This window comes from Cervus canadensis, chromosome 6, assembly GCF_019320065.1.
Source record: "Cervus canadensis isolate Bull #8, Minnesota chromosome 6, ASM1932006v1, whole genome shotgun sequence".
Classification (NCBI taxonomy): Eukaryota; Metazoa; Chordata; class Mammalia; order Artiodactyla; family Cervidae; genus Cervus; species Cervus canadensis.
The window spans coordinates 38,288,375-38,304,682 of NC_057391.1; the positions used below are offsets into that span (position 1 = coordinate 38,288,375).

At 44.8% G+C, this 16,308-nt stretch overlaps 1 protein-coding gene across 1 annotated transcript in view; it reads right to left on the reverse strand.

Annotated features, from left to right (window-relative positions):
* EHD4 (EH domain containing 4) overlaps positions 1–16,308 on the reverse strand; it is an 84,695-nt gene that overhangs the window by 44,164 nt on the left and 24,223 nt on the right. Inside the window, exon 3 of the mRNA XM_043471557.1 lies at positions 7,524–7,621. Within this exon, the coding sequence (XP_043327492.1) occupies positions 7,524–7,621 (98 nt within the window). The remainder of the gene's footprint in view (positions 1–7,523; positions 7,622–16,308) is intronic.

Genomic DNA, 16,308 nt, shown 5'->3' on the forward strand with positions numbered 1-16,308 from the left:
AAACATTAGACGAGGCCCTCAGACTTTCATTTGACAAGCTGCTGGTTCTACATCCTAGGTCCGACCTGCTGGCAGATCTGTTTTCTGCTGGAAAATTCAGATCAAGAGTTTTTTTCCCCTTCTTCTAGAGTTATTTACATTTTTTAAAAGGGAAAATTGTACTATTTTTGTTATCAAAGTCAGTCTGTTGAAGGCTATACAAAACCCCACACTCTCAGAAACCACAATTACTCGCTGCTAAAACAGCACCTTCCAAATACTTATGTGTAAACAGATGAACAAGCATACCAGCGGCCACTTCAGAATTTTCCCAGTCTTCTCCTCATCAGACAGGGACATCATGATTAGAGCCAGAACCCAGAGGTCTGTACCATGCAGTTGGGAACACACTTGTGTTCATGCCAGGTCCAAAAATAAATCCTAGATGATGTTTAGGTTTGGCACGACATAGACAGTACTTAAGGAAGCAAACAGTTCAGGAGCTGGAATAACAAGAGATTGGGAATGAAAAAGGATATGTAGATAAATGCTCTTTTCTCATCACATAGAATCAAAACTCTGGATGCCATCTTCAAGGCAACGGATAGTCTCAGGAGTGAACCTGGTCAGATTTCACCCACCCGCTTCAAGAAAAGAACTTAGAAAATCTTAAGAATTTTAGAAAAATTGTAGAAAATTTTAGGTAGCTTTTACTTCAGTAGAATAAAATTATTATTATACATCAGAATATTTATTTTTTTATTGAAGGATAATTGCTTTACAGAATTTTATTGCTTTCTGTCAAACCTCAACATGAATCAGCCACAGGTATACGTATATCCCCTCCCTTTTGAAACTCCCTCCCATCTCCTGCTCCATCCCACCCCTCTAGATTGATACTGAGTCCCTGTTTCGGTTTTCTGAGTCATATAGCAAATTCCCATTGGCTCTTTATTTTACTTATGGTAATGTAAGTTTCCATGTTACTCTTTCCATACATCTCACCCTCTCCTCCCCTCTCCCCATGTCCATAAGTCTGTCTGTTTCTCCATTCAGTTCAGTTCAGTCAGTCAGTCATGTCAGACTCTTTGCAATCCCATGGACCGCAGCATGCCAGGCCTCCTTGTCCATCACCAACTCCCAGAGCTTAACAAACTCATGTCCATTGAGTTGGTAATGCCATCCAACCATCTCATCTTCTGTCGTCCTCTTCCCCTTCCCACCTTCAATCTTTCCTAGAGTCAGGGTCTTTTCAAATGAGTCAGTTTTTCGCATCAGGTGGCCAAAGTATTGGAGTTTCAGCTTCAGCTTCCTTATAATGAATATTCAGGACTGATTTCCTTTAGGATGGACTACTTGGATCTCTCCATTGCTGCCCTGTAAATAAATTCTTCAGTACCATTTTTCTAGATTCCACATATATGCGTTAGAATACGATATTTATCTTTCTCTTTCTGACTCACTTCACTCTGTATAATAAGTTCTAGGTTCATCCACCTCATTAGAACTGATTCAAATGCATTCATTTTTATGGCTGAGTAACAGTCCATTGTATACATGTACCACAACTTCTTTATCCATTCATCTGTCAATGGACATCTAGTTTGCTTCCACGTTCTAGCTATTGTAAACAGTGCTGAAATGAACAATGGGGTACATGCGTCTTTTTCAGTTTTGCTTTCCTCAGGGTCTATGGCTAGGAGTGGGATTGCTGGGTCATATGGTGGTTTTATTCCTAGCTTTTTAATAAATCTCCATACCATCTTCCATAGTGGCTGTATCAATTTACATTCTCACCAAGAGTGCAAGAACATACCCTTTTCTCCATACCCTCTCCAGCATTTACTGTTTGTAGACTGATGATGGCCATTCTGACCAGTGTGAGGTGATATCTCATTATAGTTTTGATTTCCATTTCTCTAATAATGAGTGATATTGAGCATCTTTTCATGTGTTTGCTAGCCATCTGTATGTCTTCTTTGGAGAAATGTCTGTTTCAGTCTTTTTCCCATTTTTTGAGTGAGTTGTTTGTTTTTCTGGCATTGAGTTGTATGAGCTGCTTGTATATTTTGGAAATTAATCCTTTGTCAGTTTCATTTGCTATTATTTTCTCCCATTCTGAGAGCTGTCTTTTCACCTTGCTTATAGTTTCCTTTTCTGTGCAAAAGCTTTTAAGTTTAATCAGGTGCCCCACTTGTTTACTTTTGTTTTTATTTCCATTACTCTAGGAGGTGGGTCATAGAGAATCTTGCTTTGATTTATGTCATCGAGTGTTCTGCCTAGGTTTTCCTCTAAGAGTTTTATAGTTTCTGGTCTTACATTTAAGTCTTTAATCCATTTTGAGTTTATTATCTTTGTGTATAGTGTTAGGAAGTGTTCTAATTTCATTCTTTTACACATAGCTGACCAGTTTTCCCAGCACCATTTACTGAAGAGACTGTCTTTTCCCCACTGTATATTCTTGCCTCCTTTGTCAAAAATAAGGTACCCATAGGCATGGGTTTATTTCTAGGCTTTCGGTCTTGTTCCATTGGTCTATATTTATGTTTTTGTGCCAGTACCATACTGTCTTGATGACTGTAGCTTTGTAGTATAATCTGAAGTCAGAAAGGTTGATTCCTCCATCTCCATTCTTCTTTCTCAGGACTGCTTTGGCTATTCAGGGTCTTTTGTGTTTCCATATGAATTGTGAAATTTCTTGTTCTAGTTTTGTGAAAAATGCCATTGGTAATTAGATAGGGATCTCATTGAATCTGTAGATTGCATTTGGTAGTATAGTCATTTTCACAATATTGATTTTTCCTACCCAGGAATCTCTCTCCAACTGCTTATGTCATCTTTTGATTTCTTCCATTAGTGTCTTATAATTTTCTGTGTACAGTTCTTTTGTCTCCTTAGGTAAGTTTATTTCTAGATATTTAATTCTTTTTGTTGTAATGGTGAATGGGATCAATTCCTTAATTTCTCTTTCTGATTTTTCATTGTTAGTATATAGAAATGCAAGTGATTTCAGTGTATTGATTTTGTATCCTGCAACTTGCTAAATTCACAACCTAGTAATTATCTGATACTATCTTTAGGGTTTTCTATGTACAGTATCATGTCATCTGCAAACAGTGAGAGCTTTAATTCTTCTTTTCTGATCTGGATTCCTTTTATTATTTTTCTTCTCTGATTGCTGTAGCTAGGACATCCAGAACTATGTTAAATAATAGTGGTAAAAGTGGACACCCCTGTCTTGTTCCTGATCTTAGGGGGAATGCTTTCGATTTTTCACATTGACAATAACGTTTGCTGTAGGCTTATCATATATGGCCTTTACTATGTTGAGGTAGGTTCCTTCTATGCCAATTTTTTGAAGAGTTTTAATCATATATGGGTGCTGAATTTTGTCAAAGGCTTTCTCTGCATCTATTGAGATGAACATATGGTTTTTATCTTTCAAATTGTTAATATAGTGTATCACATTGATTGCAGAATATTTTAATTCCTGCTTGATGAGAATTCTCTATGTCAGACAAGAAAGCTACAGGTTAGTACCTAAGTTCACCCTTTTTTTCCTGAAGACTTTTTGTTAACTATAATTAAACTGAGAAACATCACAGTCATAAGTAGTATTCTAAAAATTGCTCCAAAACCAATTACTCTAGTGGGTTTTATTTATAGAGCTACCAAGGCAGAGATCTAGATATTTATTTCCCCCAAGGCAGACCTTGCATTCTTGTTTTACTCTGGGTCATAGAGCAGGACCTGACTTCTAGGGTCCATGTTAATATTCTGCTGATGAGAAGGCTGTGCTGGGACACATTCCAATTGGTAAAGATCACTTCTAGCGTAAGAGTGGATTTGCCAAGTTTGCCTCAAACCAAACACCCCAAAATATGAATCATCATGTAGAAATGTCAACTGTTTTTCTGGTCACCTCTGACTTTGGCCAAGAGAAGAGCAATGACCATGAAATGCCATGCCCTCCTAGTAATCACACTTGCTCTCTTTACTCAACAGAGTAGAAAGGATGCAGGTTTATGACGGCACAAGAGAGAAGAATGAACAAGGAAGAAGGGAGCCACAGGGGAGGGGAGGCACATGACTAAACCCCAGGTTCAGGACTCCTTCCTGGAGATATATCCGCACTGGGTCATCTGGTTCCCAGAACTCTTAGGTGACTGGGCAATGCCCTGGGGGCACCTGAGGACCACCAGTGATGATGAAGTCTGCTCCCCAGCTTAGGTCACTCCTTCCCTGTTTGACCACCAGCAAAGCAACACTATGTTCCACTGCCCCACCCACCATCTGCCTCATTCCATGCTGATGGCAGAATTCTGAGTGTGATGCAGTCAGTAGGTCTTCCTGGGGGTGCTCTGCAGTCACCCCATGCTCATTACCTCCTCCTGCAACTGCATGGTCTGCCCAGAATGTGCCCATCTGGGGCTGCACAGCCTGCAGGCTAGAGGGTGGATGGGGTCCACACAGTAGTGTCAGCCTGCAGCCACTGCCTGAAGCATACATACCCCCAGCCTGTTCTTCAAAAGTGGTGCCTTAATAGCTTTTGCTTTGTCCACTCCCCAGCTGTCAAGCCTGGTCGCCCACCTGCCCAGCCACTGGGGAAGGAATTCTTACAAACTCTGTTAGGCTCGGCATCCCCAGAGAAGTGAGGGTGAGTGGTTTCCTGGTTAGGGCTGGGCTCCTGTCTGTGCATGACTGTATGCAGGTTTAGCTTAGCAAATCCTCAGTGAAGAGCACCGTGCACACACATAGCAAGGGTTCAACCTCTGGTGGCTGTTCTCATACTGCTATTATGAATATACACTTTGAGGAGACACTACGTGTGTAAGAGGGACCTGCTTGATGAGACTCTGCCTGCCAAAGGTTAATCAATCAATCACACCAAGGGACAGGGAGGAGGCGCGACAGCCACCCCTTTCTCTTTCACAGATGAAACATCTGTCGGGGAGGCAAAGCCCCACTAGTAAGGTCAATGGTGGATATTTCAAACGTTCTGCGGGGTCACAGATTGTCTCTGAGGCTCATCCAATGTTGACACAGAGGACTGGCAAAGGTGGGGCTGTGATCTACGAGCTGGAGGGACAGCAGCAGATAGGAACACGTGCGAAAATGCAGCACTATTTGCAATAGTTAAAGCTGAAGCAGCTTTAAAACAGCACACATTCTTTGGGGTTAATATGTTGAAACTGTCAACTAAGTGACCCCAACCAGCAACGATGCCACAGCACGGTATGGTACCAGCTGCTGTCTGTCAGGGTGGCAGGGACTGGCCGACTGGCTGGAACCATATGTGCTATTTCTGGGCATAGGATGTGAGTAAGGACTTGTCACAGTAAGTCAGACTAGGATATGAGTCAGTTATTATAAAGTGCTGAAAAAAACTGTCTTCAAGGCATCCTGAGCATATCACACCATGCTAATTTCTCTGAAGGAGCTACAGGTTGAAAGACACTTAGAATCACTAAGCCAGGGAGAAACCCTGAAGAATATAGATGATTAGTATTGGTCAGAGGCCTACCAATAACAAGGAATAGATAGGGCTGAAGCTAAAATCCAGAGGTCCTAAAATTTAGGACCAACAACCAAAAATCAAGTTGTATAGGATGTCCCTGGTGGTCCAGTGGTTAAGAATCCACTTTCCAATGCAGGGACGTAGGTTTGATCCCTGGCAGGTAAACTAAGATCCCATAGGTTGTGGGGCAACTAAGCCCGAGCACCAGAGCCCATATGCTGTGAAGCCTATGCACCACAACTAGAGAGAAGCCCCCATGCCACAACTAGAGAGCCCACACCCTGCAATGAAAAGTCCCACATGATGCAAATAAGATATGATGCAGGCAAATAAATAAACATGTTTTTTTTAAAAGTCAAGTTGTAAGAAATGTGCACGGTAATCACATTTCTACTAAAACAGTATGTTTGTACACACACAGAAAAAAGTCTCTAAGAAGCTGGAGAAAACAAATAATAATGGTTATTTGTGGTCTTTTCTGTAAGTACAATGTTCTTGGAGGCCTTGGGGAAGCCTAATGGCCCACCAAGACCCTGAACACATGGATGAAGGCACAGCAAGGCAGTCAGAGTCTGCAAAATCAGCATTTCTCAAATGCCATGAGAAGGGAGGGCTGACAGACTTGGGATGCTCTTTCTTGACCCCTGTCACAGGACCCTTGCTTTCTGGCTCCCGGGTGTGTCCCAGGGCTGGTGTACTGCACTTCTGTTCCAGGAATGCTGGGGGAGTGCACTGTCTGGCCATAATCCTGCGAGTCCTGTTCAAGGGGCTGTGAAGAATTACCAGTGAGGAGTGACAGCAGGAACTAATCCACTCTGGCTTCTCCCTCCCAGCAAAGCCTCCAGGAACTGCCCTTAGTTTCAGAGGCCAGCGCAAGCCCTCTGGACCTGCCTCTGGGACCACAGGAGTCTACCCTAGTGCTCTCCCTGTCAGGAATTTCCTCTCTGTAGGTAAATGGTCTTCTGATCTGCTCCTGACAGCCCCTTCACTAGGAGGGTGGGGGAAACCACAGGCTCACTGGTTGAAGCACAGTGCATGGGTCTGGAAACAGTACTGCCTTAGTCTTTCATTGTGAAGGTTGAAGAAGCCCAGATGTCACTGTTCTTTACAAGCATTTTCTGTCTTTCACAGATTTCCTTACAGATTTCCTTTGAATGCCTCATCATCTCTCCTTTCCCATCCATGTACGTGCTAAGTAACTTTCGTCGTGTCTGACTCTGTGTGACCCTATGGACTGTAGTCCACCAGGCTCCTCTGTCCATAGTATTCTCCAGGCAAGAATACTGGAGTAGGTTGCCATGCCCTCCTCCAAGGGATCTTTCCAACCCACAGATCGAACCCATGCCTCTTATGTCTCCTGCACGGGCAGGCAGGTTTACCACTAGCACCACCTGGGAAGCCCAGAGCTTCCCTTAGGTGGTTCCAATTCATCCCCTGGGTTCCAGCTCCAATGTCTCCTCTGGAGAGCCTTTCCCAACAACCCAAGGCCAGATAGCCCCCTTACACCCTGACAGACAATTCCCATCATAGAATGATTATTCTGACTCTTGTTTTCTATTTATTTCTGTGATAAAATAACTAATATCCATCTTCCTCATTAGAACACAAGATCCTCCAGGCCAGAAACTGCATCTGTTTTTTCCACATCCCCAGTGTGCATTATAGCGTCTGGTGCAAAATATATACTAATACCAATAAAGCCTCATTCAACGGAAGGCTGCTGCGGAGGCAACTGGGGTAGAAGATGTGCCAGTATTCTGGGGAAGTAGAGCAGCAGGGAGGGCTCTCTCCCTTGGGGTGACTGGTTGGCCACCTTTATTTCTTGTTATGTGTCCAAGTGAGTGGTTAGCAAGTGACAGGCCCCCTCTTAAAGTCTGAAGATTTATGTGAGGCAGGTACTAACAGAAGATGACAATACTTAAAGGAATTAAATAGGGGCAAAAATCCTCTGCTGACATCACAGAGGGACTTAGTCGGCCCTGGGGGTGGGGGTGGGGGGACTTGGATGGGCGGGGCAAGCACTGACCTCGGCTGATGCGCTGTTTCTCTCCAGACAGGATGCCAGGGCTGTCGATTATGCTGATGCTCTTCAGGACCTCATTGGGCAGCTGGGAGCACATAAATCTGGAAGAAAGGAATCAAAGTTGGGATCAGAGCCTGTTTATTGCAGATTGCTCTAATCTCATATCTCCTTGGCCTCTCCTCTCTTTGGAGTCAGTGTGATGGCAAAGTCCCTCAGCCCCACCTGTCTCTCCCCTATGCTGCTCTTCAGACAAGCGTCCTGGGCTTCTCCTCCCAGGGAATCACATGCTTCCTTCAGGGTCACTGCCTCACTCGGCTGGAGCGTCCTGAGCCTTGTCCAGTCCGTGCCCATTCTCCAATGTGTCAGCAGAGGTACTAGGGCCTGTTTTCACTGGTGCCCCAGGGACCATGCTAAGGCTCCAGGCTCAGGGCATGGCAAGCTCCTATGGGCAACACCCCAAATCCTCCAGGTGCTTTGGTGTGCTAAAAACAGACAAAAGGGCAGCTGTGAGCAGGGCCCGGGCCAGGCATCTCCAAGCTGCCTTCGTTGTCCATCACCTCCCTGATACCACCTCCTCCTCCTCATCCCAATCCCTCTGCCATGCTTCCAATCAGCTGCCCTGGTGTAGGCCTTGGAAGCAGAGTGAAATGGCAGGAAAACCACAGCCTGAGGGTCAGCAGACCTGGGTTCAGGCCAATAACCTGCTTGGACCCTGGACAAGGGCTTCCCCAGGGAACTGGGCCTCAGTTTCATCATGTGTAAATAGAGACACTTGCCAGGGGCTGGAGAGGCTCTTAGCTTTGACACTGTGTAACTCCAGAGCACCAGAGGGAAATGCTCTGTTACTTCCACCCCCAGGCAACCCAGGGGGATCTCTGTTAGGAATTGTGTATGATTTAAGCCAGAAACTGTAGAGTGTCTCTCCTTTTCCTGTACTGTAAATGGCTAACTTCAGGGTCTGCGTAGGCAGAAGGCTCGAAAATCCTCAGGGAAAACTCAATTCTTCCATTCAGTGGAACTGGTGGGATTACTCAGCACATAAACATGCTGGGAATGCACGAGAGGGAGGCCTGCCCAGCCGTCCCAGCCCAAGTGTGGACAGCACAGCCCCCTCACAGCTCAGGGTCAGGAGCCCTGAGCATGAGATGGGATCACTGACACAGCAAGTGAACTTTTGTTCAAGGGGCTCAGGACAAGTTTCTCAGACATTCTTTCCCACTTTTTCAAGTTAGCCCAGGAAGATGTCAGAATGATGACTATGATCATTTTACAGCTGGAAAAGTTGAAGTACAGTGCAGTTGTGACATGCAAGGCCATGCCTCTAATGGGTGGCTGGCTGAGGACTGCAGCCTAATATTTCTGATGTCAGTTGAGTTGAACTTAACCCCTAAAATAAAAACTTCATAACATTAAAAAAATAAGGGGTCAATTTTATTTATAAGAAGCCCCTCATTTCTGATTTTCTCCTGTCCCTCCACTTTTATAAACCCCATTGTCCGACACTCAGACAGATCTGTGAGTAAAGTGCACCGGGATCACTAACTTCTCTAAGTTCACAGAGAAAAAATGCCATATTTGTGTCTCTAGAACTCGGGTAGAAACAGAATTCTGAGCATATCTGTGGTAGACCGAATTTCTTGTGGGTAATCTGGTCTCTTATCACAGTCCCATCCTTTTTATTAGATGGCTCAAGACACCTGGTGATGCTAAGAACACTGGACATACGTAAAACTATCTCGCAAAAAGTACTTCTGTGAGAGGTTAACCTTTTTCCCAGACCACAAGCTCACACTAAATATCAATTTTTCCAAAACACAAAAGCCCTGGATTCTCATGTGAAGTTAACAGAGGGATTCAAAATTTATAAACCACCACTCCCTCTGTGCAGTGCAGAGACAAAGCTTTACCAACTCACATGCCTCCTGATACAACAGCAGAGCCAAAATGTGTGAGCCACAAAACAAGACAGTCAGATGTGGTGACATCACCACACAACGTGTGAGAAAGCAGGCCCAGGGCCAGGAAGGATGACTGCAGACAAGAGGGGGTGGAAAAGAAGAGGGAGGGGAAGAGGAGGAGGAGGGTGCTCTCCAGGGGCACCCCAAATAGGGTGACGAGGGTTGAATGTGCAAAGTTGAACTTTGCATAGCCCTGCCCAGTATGCACTGGGGGGCAGCTTGGGGAGGTGGGCCAAGGAGCACAGAGCACAAATTAGCTTTCAAGACCCTCATGTGGGAGGACAGCCCACACTCTAAGGGCTAGAACCACACTCATGTTTTCTTAAATAGTTATACTATAATCAGAAAAAACCCTAATGCAATGCTGCTAGAACAATCTGGTCCATGAAAGGAAGGTGAAATGTGGGTTATTTATCGGGTATAACACAGCCTGCCTTGGGTCAGGCCTTTCCCACTGATATGTGTTTCCAAGCACAGGATTTGCTGTCCCGGGATGGATTTCTTACTTCTTCCGGACTTGCCTTGTCTTGTACATTTCATGTGAAACATGCAGCCAGTTAAGCCCAGGAGCCTCACATAAGCTTTATGAAGTATGTCCCTCATCCAGGGCTGGTCTATCTTATTTTCTGATAAAAGGAGAGAAGGAAGGGATCAAACCTACAGGACCCCCATTGGCTGTCACCCCTTCAACCAAGGAAGGCTGAGTGGTAGTTGAGACGGGGTGCATAAAGGATTGGCCCAGCTGTAAGGTCTCAGGCCAGGGGCTAAGAGTCTGGCCACACTGTAAGACAGCACAAAGGGGGGGTTCTGGTTCTTAAAAGTTGCCTCCAAACACTAACATTCCAATCCAGTGATCAGCATTTTAAAAGAGCCAGGCAGTAGCTTAATAGCGATTCCATTTCCAGTGCAGCGATACCCAGTAGCCGCAGCAATCATCAAATGGCACAAACATCACTGACCACTTACCGTGTGCTAGGCACTGTCCTGAGTACTTTCCATGAACTCACATTAACTCACTCAATCCTGGCCACAACCCTCAGCAGTGGGGCTGTATATCTCCATTTTACAAAGGACAAGACTAGGGTCACAGGGGGCAAATGCGGCCACCCCAAAAATATGTCTCACTGGCATGAAGATTAATTTAGGCTAATTATTTTTAAGGCCCCCTGAACTCAGGAAGCATCTCTGACCTCCCTTCTAACTGCCTAGGGAAAGCAGACAGAGGATCTGTTCCAGGAAGGGAGCTGTCACCAGAGATAAATATAGTATCAACGAGGTGAGGCGATAGGAACCTTGCACAGTTTTATTTATTAAAACTCCTCACTGTGTCCCATTGTCTCTGCACAGGCCAGCAAACATTTGTTTACCAAACATTTGTTTTTCCAGCTCCATGTCAACTGCCTTCCTCTTCCCCATAAGATTCCAAATCACTGCCTCCAACATTCTCCTCTGTCTTTAACTGGAGATGGTATTTAGAAAGGGAAGGGCTTCAGCCCTTTGGGGGAGTTATTCCGTTTTCCTGGGTCTCTCTCATGTATATACATAATTAAAGTTTTGTTTGATTTTCTCCTGTTAACCTGTCTTAAGTCAACTTAATTCTTAGACCAGCCAGATGAACCTAGAAGGGTAGAGGAAAATTTTTTCCGCCCCAGCAGGGGCACAGAGGGGTCACATGCTGTAACTTGCCAAGTCACATAGCTGGTAGCTGACAGAGCTAGGATGTAGACCTGGCAGTTAGGCTGCTGTTGCCATTTCATGCATTCGAGTCAGCACTGTGTATCTTTTATCACACAGAGGGCAGCATCCTAGAACAGAGAAGTGATGTGCCACAGCCCTGGAACTCCACCAAAGAGGCCCCTTTTGTGGGACTTGCCCTCAATTTACTAGTGGAGGGTGGAGCAGTGACCGGGAGGCAAAAGATCCAGTTCTTAACCTCTTTTTTCTCACTCACCCTGTGACCTCAGTCAGGTCTGAGCAACTCTGTTGGCCTGAGGACTCCCAGACAGTCCTTTAGGTTCACCTAGGTTTACCATGGAAGAGAGTAGGACACGGTTCCTGCCCAGGCTCACTAGGACACGGTTCCTGCCCAGGCTCACTTTACTGATAAGAGCAAAATCAGAGAGATGAAATACTTCCTAAATTGGCAGTGAATAGCACCCAGAGTGCAAAAAGACCTTGACAACTAACATGCAGAAATTATTATTACATGGTCCTACCACAAAGGCCTGATCTAAACTTCCACTGCCCAGGAGGAATTTAATTTCACAACCAGACTATAAAAAGCCTGTGGTTACCCCTTTGGTCGAGTCTTATGGAATTACCACTTTTGAGAGTAAAAGATGGTTGAACATTGGCAATCCCATGCAGCTCAACCCCCACGTGGCCTTTTCTATATCAGGTCTCCCTCTCCCAACCACCACAGGGGGGAAAACTGGTTTTCTGGGATGACAGGACCAGGGCTGTGCAGGCAGCGGCCGATAAAGAACAATGGCTTAATGACGTAAGAGCCATCGCAAATCCTGAGGATAAAGGTTAATAGGATGGGCTTCAGAGAGTTTATTAGGGAAAAACACACCACCCAAAACAAAACAAAACCCTGCTCACCAAACCAGTTACTCTCTCAGCTTAAAAAAAAACAACACACACAGTTTTGCTAATGAATCGAGAGTGATTTTTGGCAAGAGCCTATTTTCCTTAATCTCTGCAGCTAAATTATCTGGTGGAGTCAGCATGTGTCTGGACCGATGCTGTTTACTTGTATTAAGTCAGCTTTTATTTTATTTATTTTTTTTTTATTTGAATTTTTATTTAATTTATTCTATATGTGCATATTTTATGAAGCTACATATTAATGCCCACAAGTCCTCTTCAGCTTACCCTAGGAAGCTACACAGATATCATTAATGAACACACTGCCTCTTGTTTAGTGGCATGGTATGGCATCACTTGACAAGATAACTCTGAATGCCTTTTGAGCATTAAGAATAGACACAAGGATGTTGTGGTGGATGCCGTAATAATCTAGAAAAGAGACTATGATAGTTTGAACCAGGTGAGTAGCAGTGTGTGGTCAGAAAATGTCTGCTATGAATTCAGTTTTAGTTTTTGATGGGAGTGCAAAATGGCACATTCACTTTGGATAATGTTCTAGATGGTTAGCATAAAGTAAACATACATAAAGTAAAGGTCAGAGACCAACTCACCAACTCCTGCCCTTTCTTCAACTAACCAAAACATGCCATGTCTCCCAGGACTTGTGCCCTCAATGTGCTGTTGGGATGTCCCCTCCTCTGTGATGTGGAACAGACTGTGATGTGACAACAGACTTTGAAACCTAAAGAACCACACTCCCTTGGAGCAACTCCGAGACATGCTTGCCTGTGGAATTTTCTTCTAAAGTAAAGCAGAATGGTGAAGTCTCAGAATGTCTCATTAAGGTATTTTAGAACTCTTTGTTCTAGATGCAACTTCTTTTCATTGTTCAAGTATGTGTGCTTGTGCTTAGTCGTGTCCAACTCTTTGCCACCCCATGGACTGTAGCCCACGGGGCTCCTCTGTCCGTGGGATTTTCCAGGCAAGAATACTGCAGTGGGTTGCCATCTCCTCCTCCAGGGGATCTTCCTGACCCAGGGATAGAACCCTCGGCTCTTGTGTCTCCTGCATTGCAAGTGGATTCTTTACCACTGCACCACCTGGGGATCCATTCAAGTATGACATTTCTATAATTCAAAACTGTCTTTGGGGGAATTTGTCTTCATTTCTCAGAAGCCCACTGAAAACTTTCCTAGAAACCAGCATTAGAGATTGAGGCTCAGTTCCACTGGTTTGCTTAATGCTTCCAGGCTGGTACCATCTTACAAAGAACCAAACTCTTTTAAAGATGCCCCAAGGGGCAGATGCCCAAGCCCTGTAATGGGAGGGCCAGAATAATGAGACCTATCCTGTGGAGGTGGAGGAATCAGTGGTTGCTCAGTGAGGTAGGGGGTGAAAGTTCTTCATAGCAGACAACCAAATCTATTTTCTGTGAAGTCTGGTTTTTTACCTAGTTCCCATAAAGTATGCTAAGTAAAAATAAGTTTGCCTGCCTTTAGAGCCACGCCTGCTGCTGTTCCCAAAGGGATGCTATAATTATGTATACAATCTGAGCACACCATACTAAGTGACTCTCTTCTTTATGCCAGTACTAGGTAAAATAGCAGCACTGTCATGTATACATACAACTTAATCAGGCTATTTACTCTTAAATACACTATTAATTTCCAGGGGGTACATCCATGACAGGTTTCTCAGGTAACTCAGTGATAAAGAATCTGCCTGCCAATGCAAGAGATGCAAGAGACTCAGGTTCAATTCCTGGTTCAGGAAGATCCCCTGGAGGAGGAAATGGCAACCCACTCCAATATTCTTGCTGGGACAATCCCAATAACAGAAGTGCCTGGTGGGTTACAGTCCAGAGTTGGACACAACTGAGTGGCTGAGCATACACACACATCCCTGACATGTGAGCCTCATGTATACATAGCCACCAGGTGGCTAGAAGGACAGAAACTCGTCTTTGCTGGTGTTTTGTGAGGTGCAGGGTGGTAGATAAAAGGGAAGAGGGAACCTGAATTCTAGCCCTGTCTCTGCCTTTTCTTGAGCAAGTCATTTTACTTCTTTACTCTCAATTTTCTCACCTGTAAAATGGCCCCAGTATCATCCATTTTATTAGCCATGAAAAGAAGGTGTATGTGAAATTATTAATCAATGATTTTGGGTCCCTGAATATTCATTGGAAGGACTGATGTTGAAGCTCCAATACTTTGGCCACCTGATGCAAAGACCCAACTGATTGGAAACGACCTCAGTGCTGGGAAAGATTGAAGCTGGAGGAGAAGGAGGCAACAGAGGATGAGATGGTTGGATGGCATCACCGACTTAACGGACATGAGTCTGAGCAAACTCTGAGAGATAGTGAAGGACAGGAAAGCCTGGCGTGCTGCAGTCCAAGGGGTTGCAAAGAGTCGGACACAACTTAGTGACTGAACAACACATTTGGGACATTGTTATTATAATCGTTATCATTGTTGGTGGGCTATATAAAGGACAGCCTTGAATGTTAGATAGAGGAGAGAAGACAGTGATTCTCGGATCAACGTCCTCCCGTTTGGCTGCTGAGCACAGTGGTCACTAGCAGGCCTCGGCCAGATGGCTTGGGTTCCAATCCCAGAACTGCCACTTATCAGTCAAGTGGCCCCGTGTAAGCTAAATGGGCCTCTATGTCTCAATTTCTTCTCTTTACATTGGGGAAAATAGCCGCAGCTATGTCACAGGATTTTTGTGAGAATTTAGAGCTAATTCACCAGTAAAGTTTAGACAGATAGTAAATGCCATATAATTATTCGCTATTCTTTTTCTGTGTATTCTGAATTCAATTAACACTTGATGGGTGGATTATGTTCAGCAAGTTTTAAATTCTGAGATAAAGAATCTTGTCATTCAGAATCTTTCCTGAAAGCTTCTTTTCCATACTCATCTGCTATACACTTGTGATTTGAGAAAAGATAAATATGTTAGGGAAGTAAATCATCTGCCAAAATAAAGCCAACAGCCATTCTCCCTTGTTTTTCCCTTGTGAATAGAGACTTTATAAAATAGGAATTTGAAAAAGGTGGCAGCTTATTTCTTTCTTAAGTCTTTGTCAGGCAAAAAGAGAGTAAGACTAAGGACAGTAGCAATGGAACCAAAGGATTCCAGGTAGACTTTCACGGAGAAGGATCCTGTGCCCCACACTTGCCAGGGCCTCTGGACTCTTCCAGGGCCAGTTTTGGGACAGGAAACTTGGCTGTTGCCTGCCCCGAGACCATGGCCCCTGGGAGGCCCTGCTGGGGGAGCTTCTAGTCCCACTCCCCCGCAGCTGTGATCCACTCGTCCTGAGAGACCCCTGGGGTTCTCCCTCCACGGCTCAACCCCTACTTTTCCTACAAGGAGACAGGGTGGTGCCAAGCAAGGTTGCTCTGGAGTTGAGAAGTGTGCTTCTTCTAGAGGAGAAACTCTTAAAGTGGAAAAAATCATCTGGAGAGTGTTCTGTCAGTCACCGTCAGCAACAAGATGGAATTTCTCTGTGACTCCATCTACATCATCTGTATATTTCTATTTATCCTGCTGCCAAGTTCTCTTGCTGCCACTTTGACGCCTTCTTTGATTTGCTCTGGGAGCATAAATTAGCTCTTAGGGGAGAGTACCGATCCCTAGAGAGTTGAGTTTTTCACAGAGGGCACCTGTGGAGGTTGCCTGGGCCACTCTTGGCAGAGCCACCGCACAGCACTCTGGCACATCATTCATTCCATGGTCCTTGTGAATGGCACTCCCTGGAGTTGTGCAATCAGGCGCAACTCTCAGCCTCTGGGAGAACAGCTGTCAGCTGGGAGGATCTTTTCCGCTTTTTTTTTTTAAATCTAAAAAGCAGAAGTGTAGTTTCAAGTCTTTCATCTGTCATCCCTAGTTCCATGTCTCCCTAAAGGCGTTTGGAAGACCACTCCCTGGTTCTGAACCTCCCATAGCCCACTCCCTGCAACTAAAGAGACTCAGGTGGTAGACTCATAAAAGAGGGAAATGGGGGAGTGAGGGGAACTCAAGAAAGAAGAAAGAGAAACGGGTTTTAAAAAAATAGGCTTGGAGTGACAAAAAGGAAGAAGGAGGGGGAGGTAGGAGCAGATGGTGCCTGAAAGTGCAGAGCTGTGTCCTGGAGAACCCGCTGGCTTGTCCTCGGTCCTGGACCTCACTGCGTCTTGGGAACTCTGGAGAAAGGCAGTACAAATACAACACTGCTGCAATCCAGACAGAGCCTC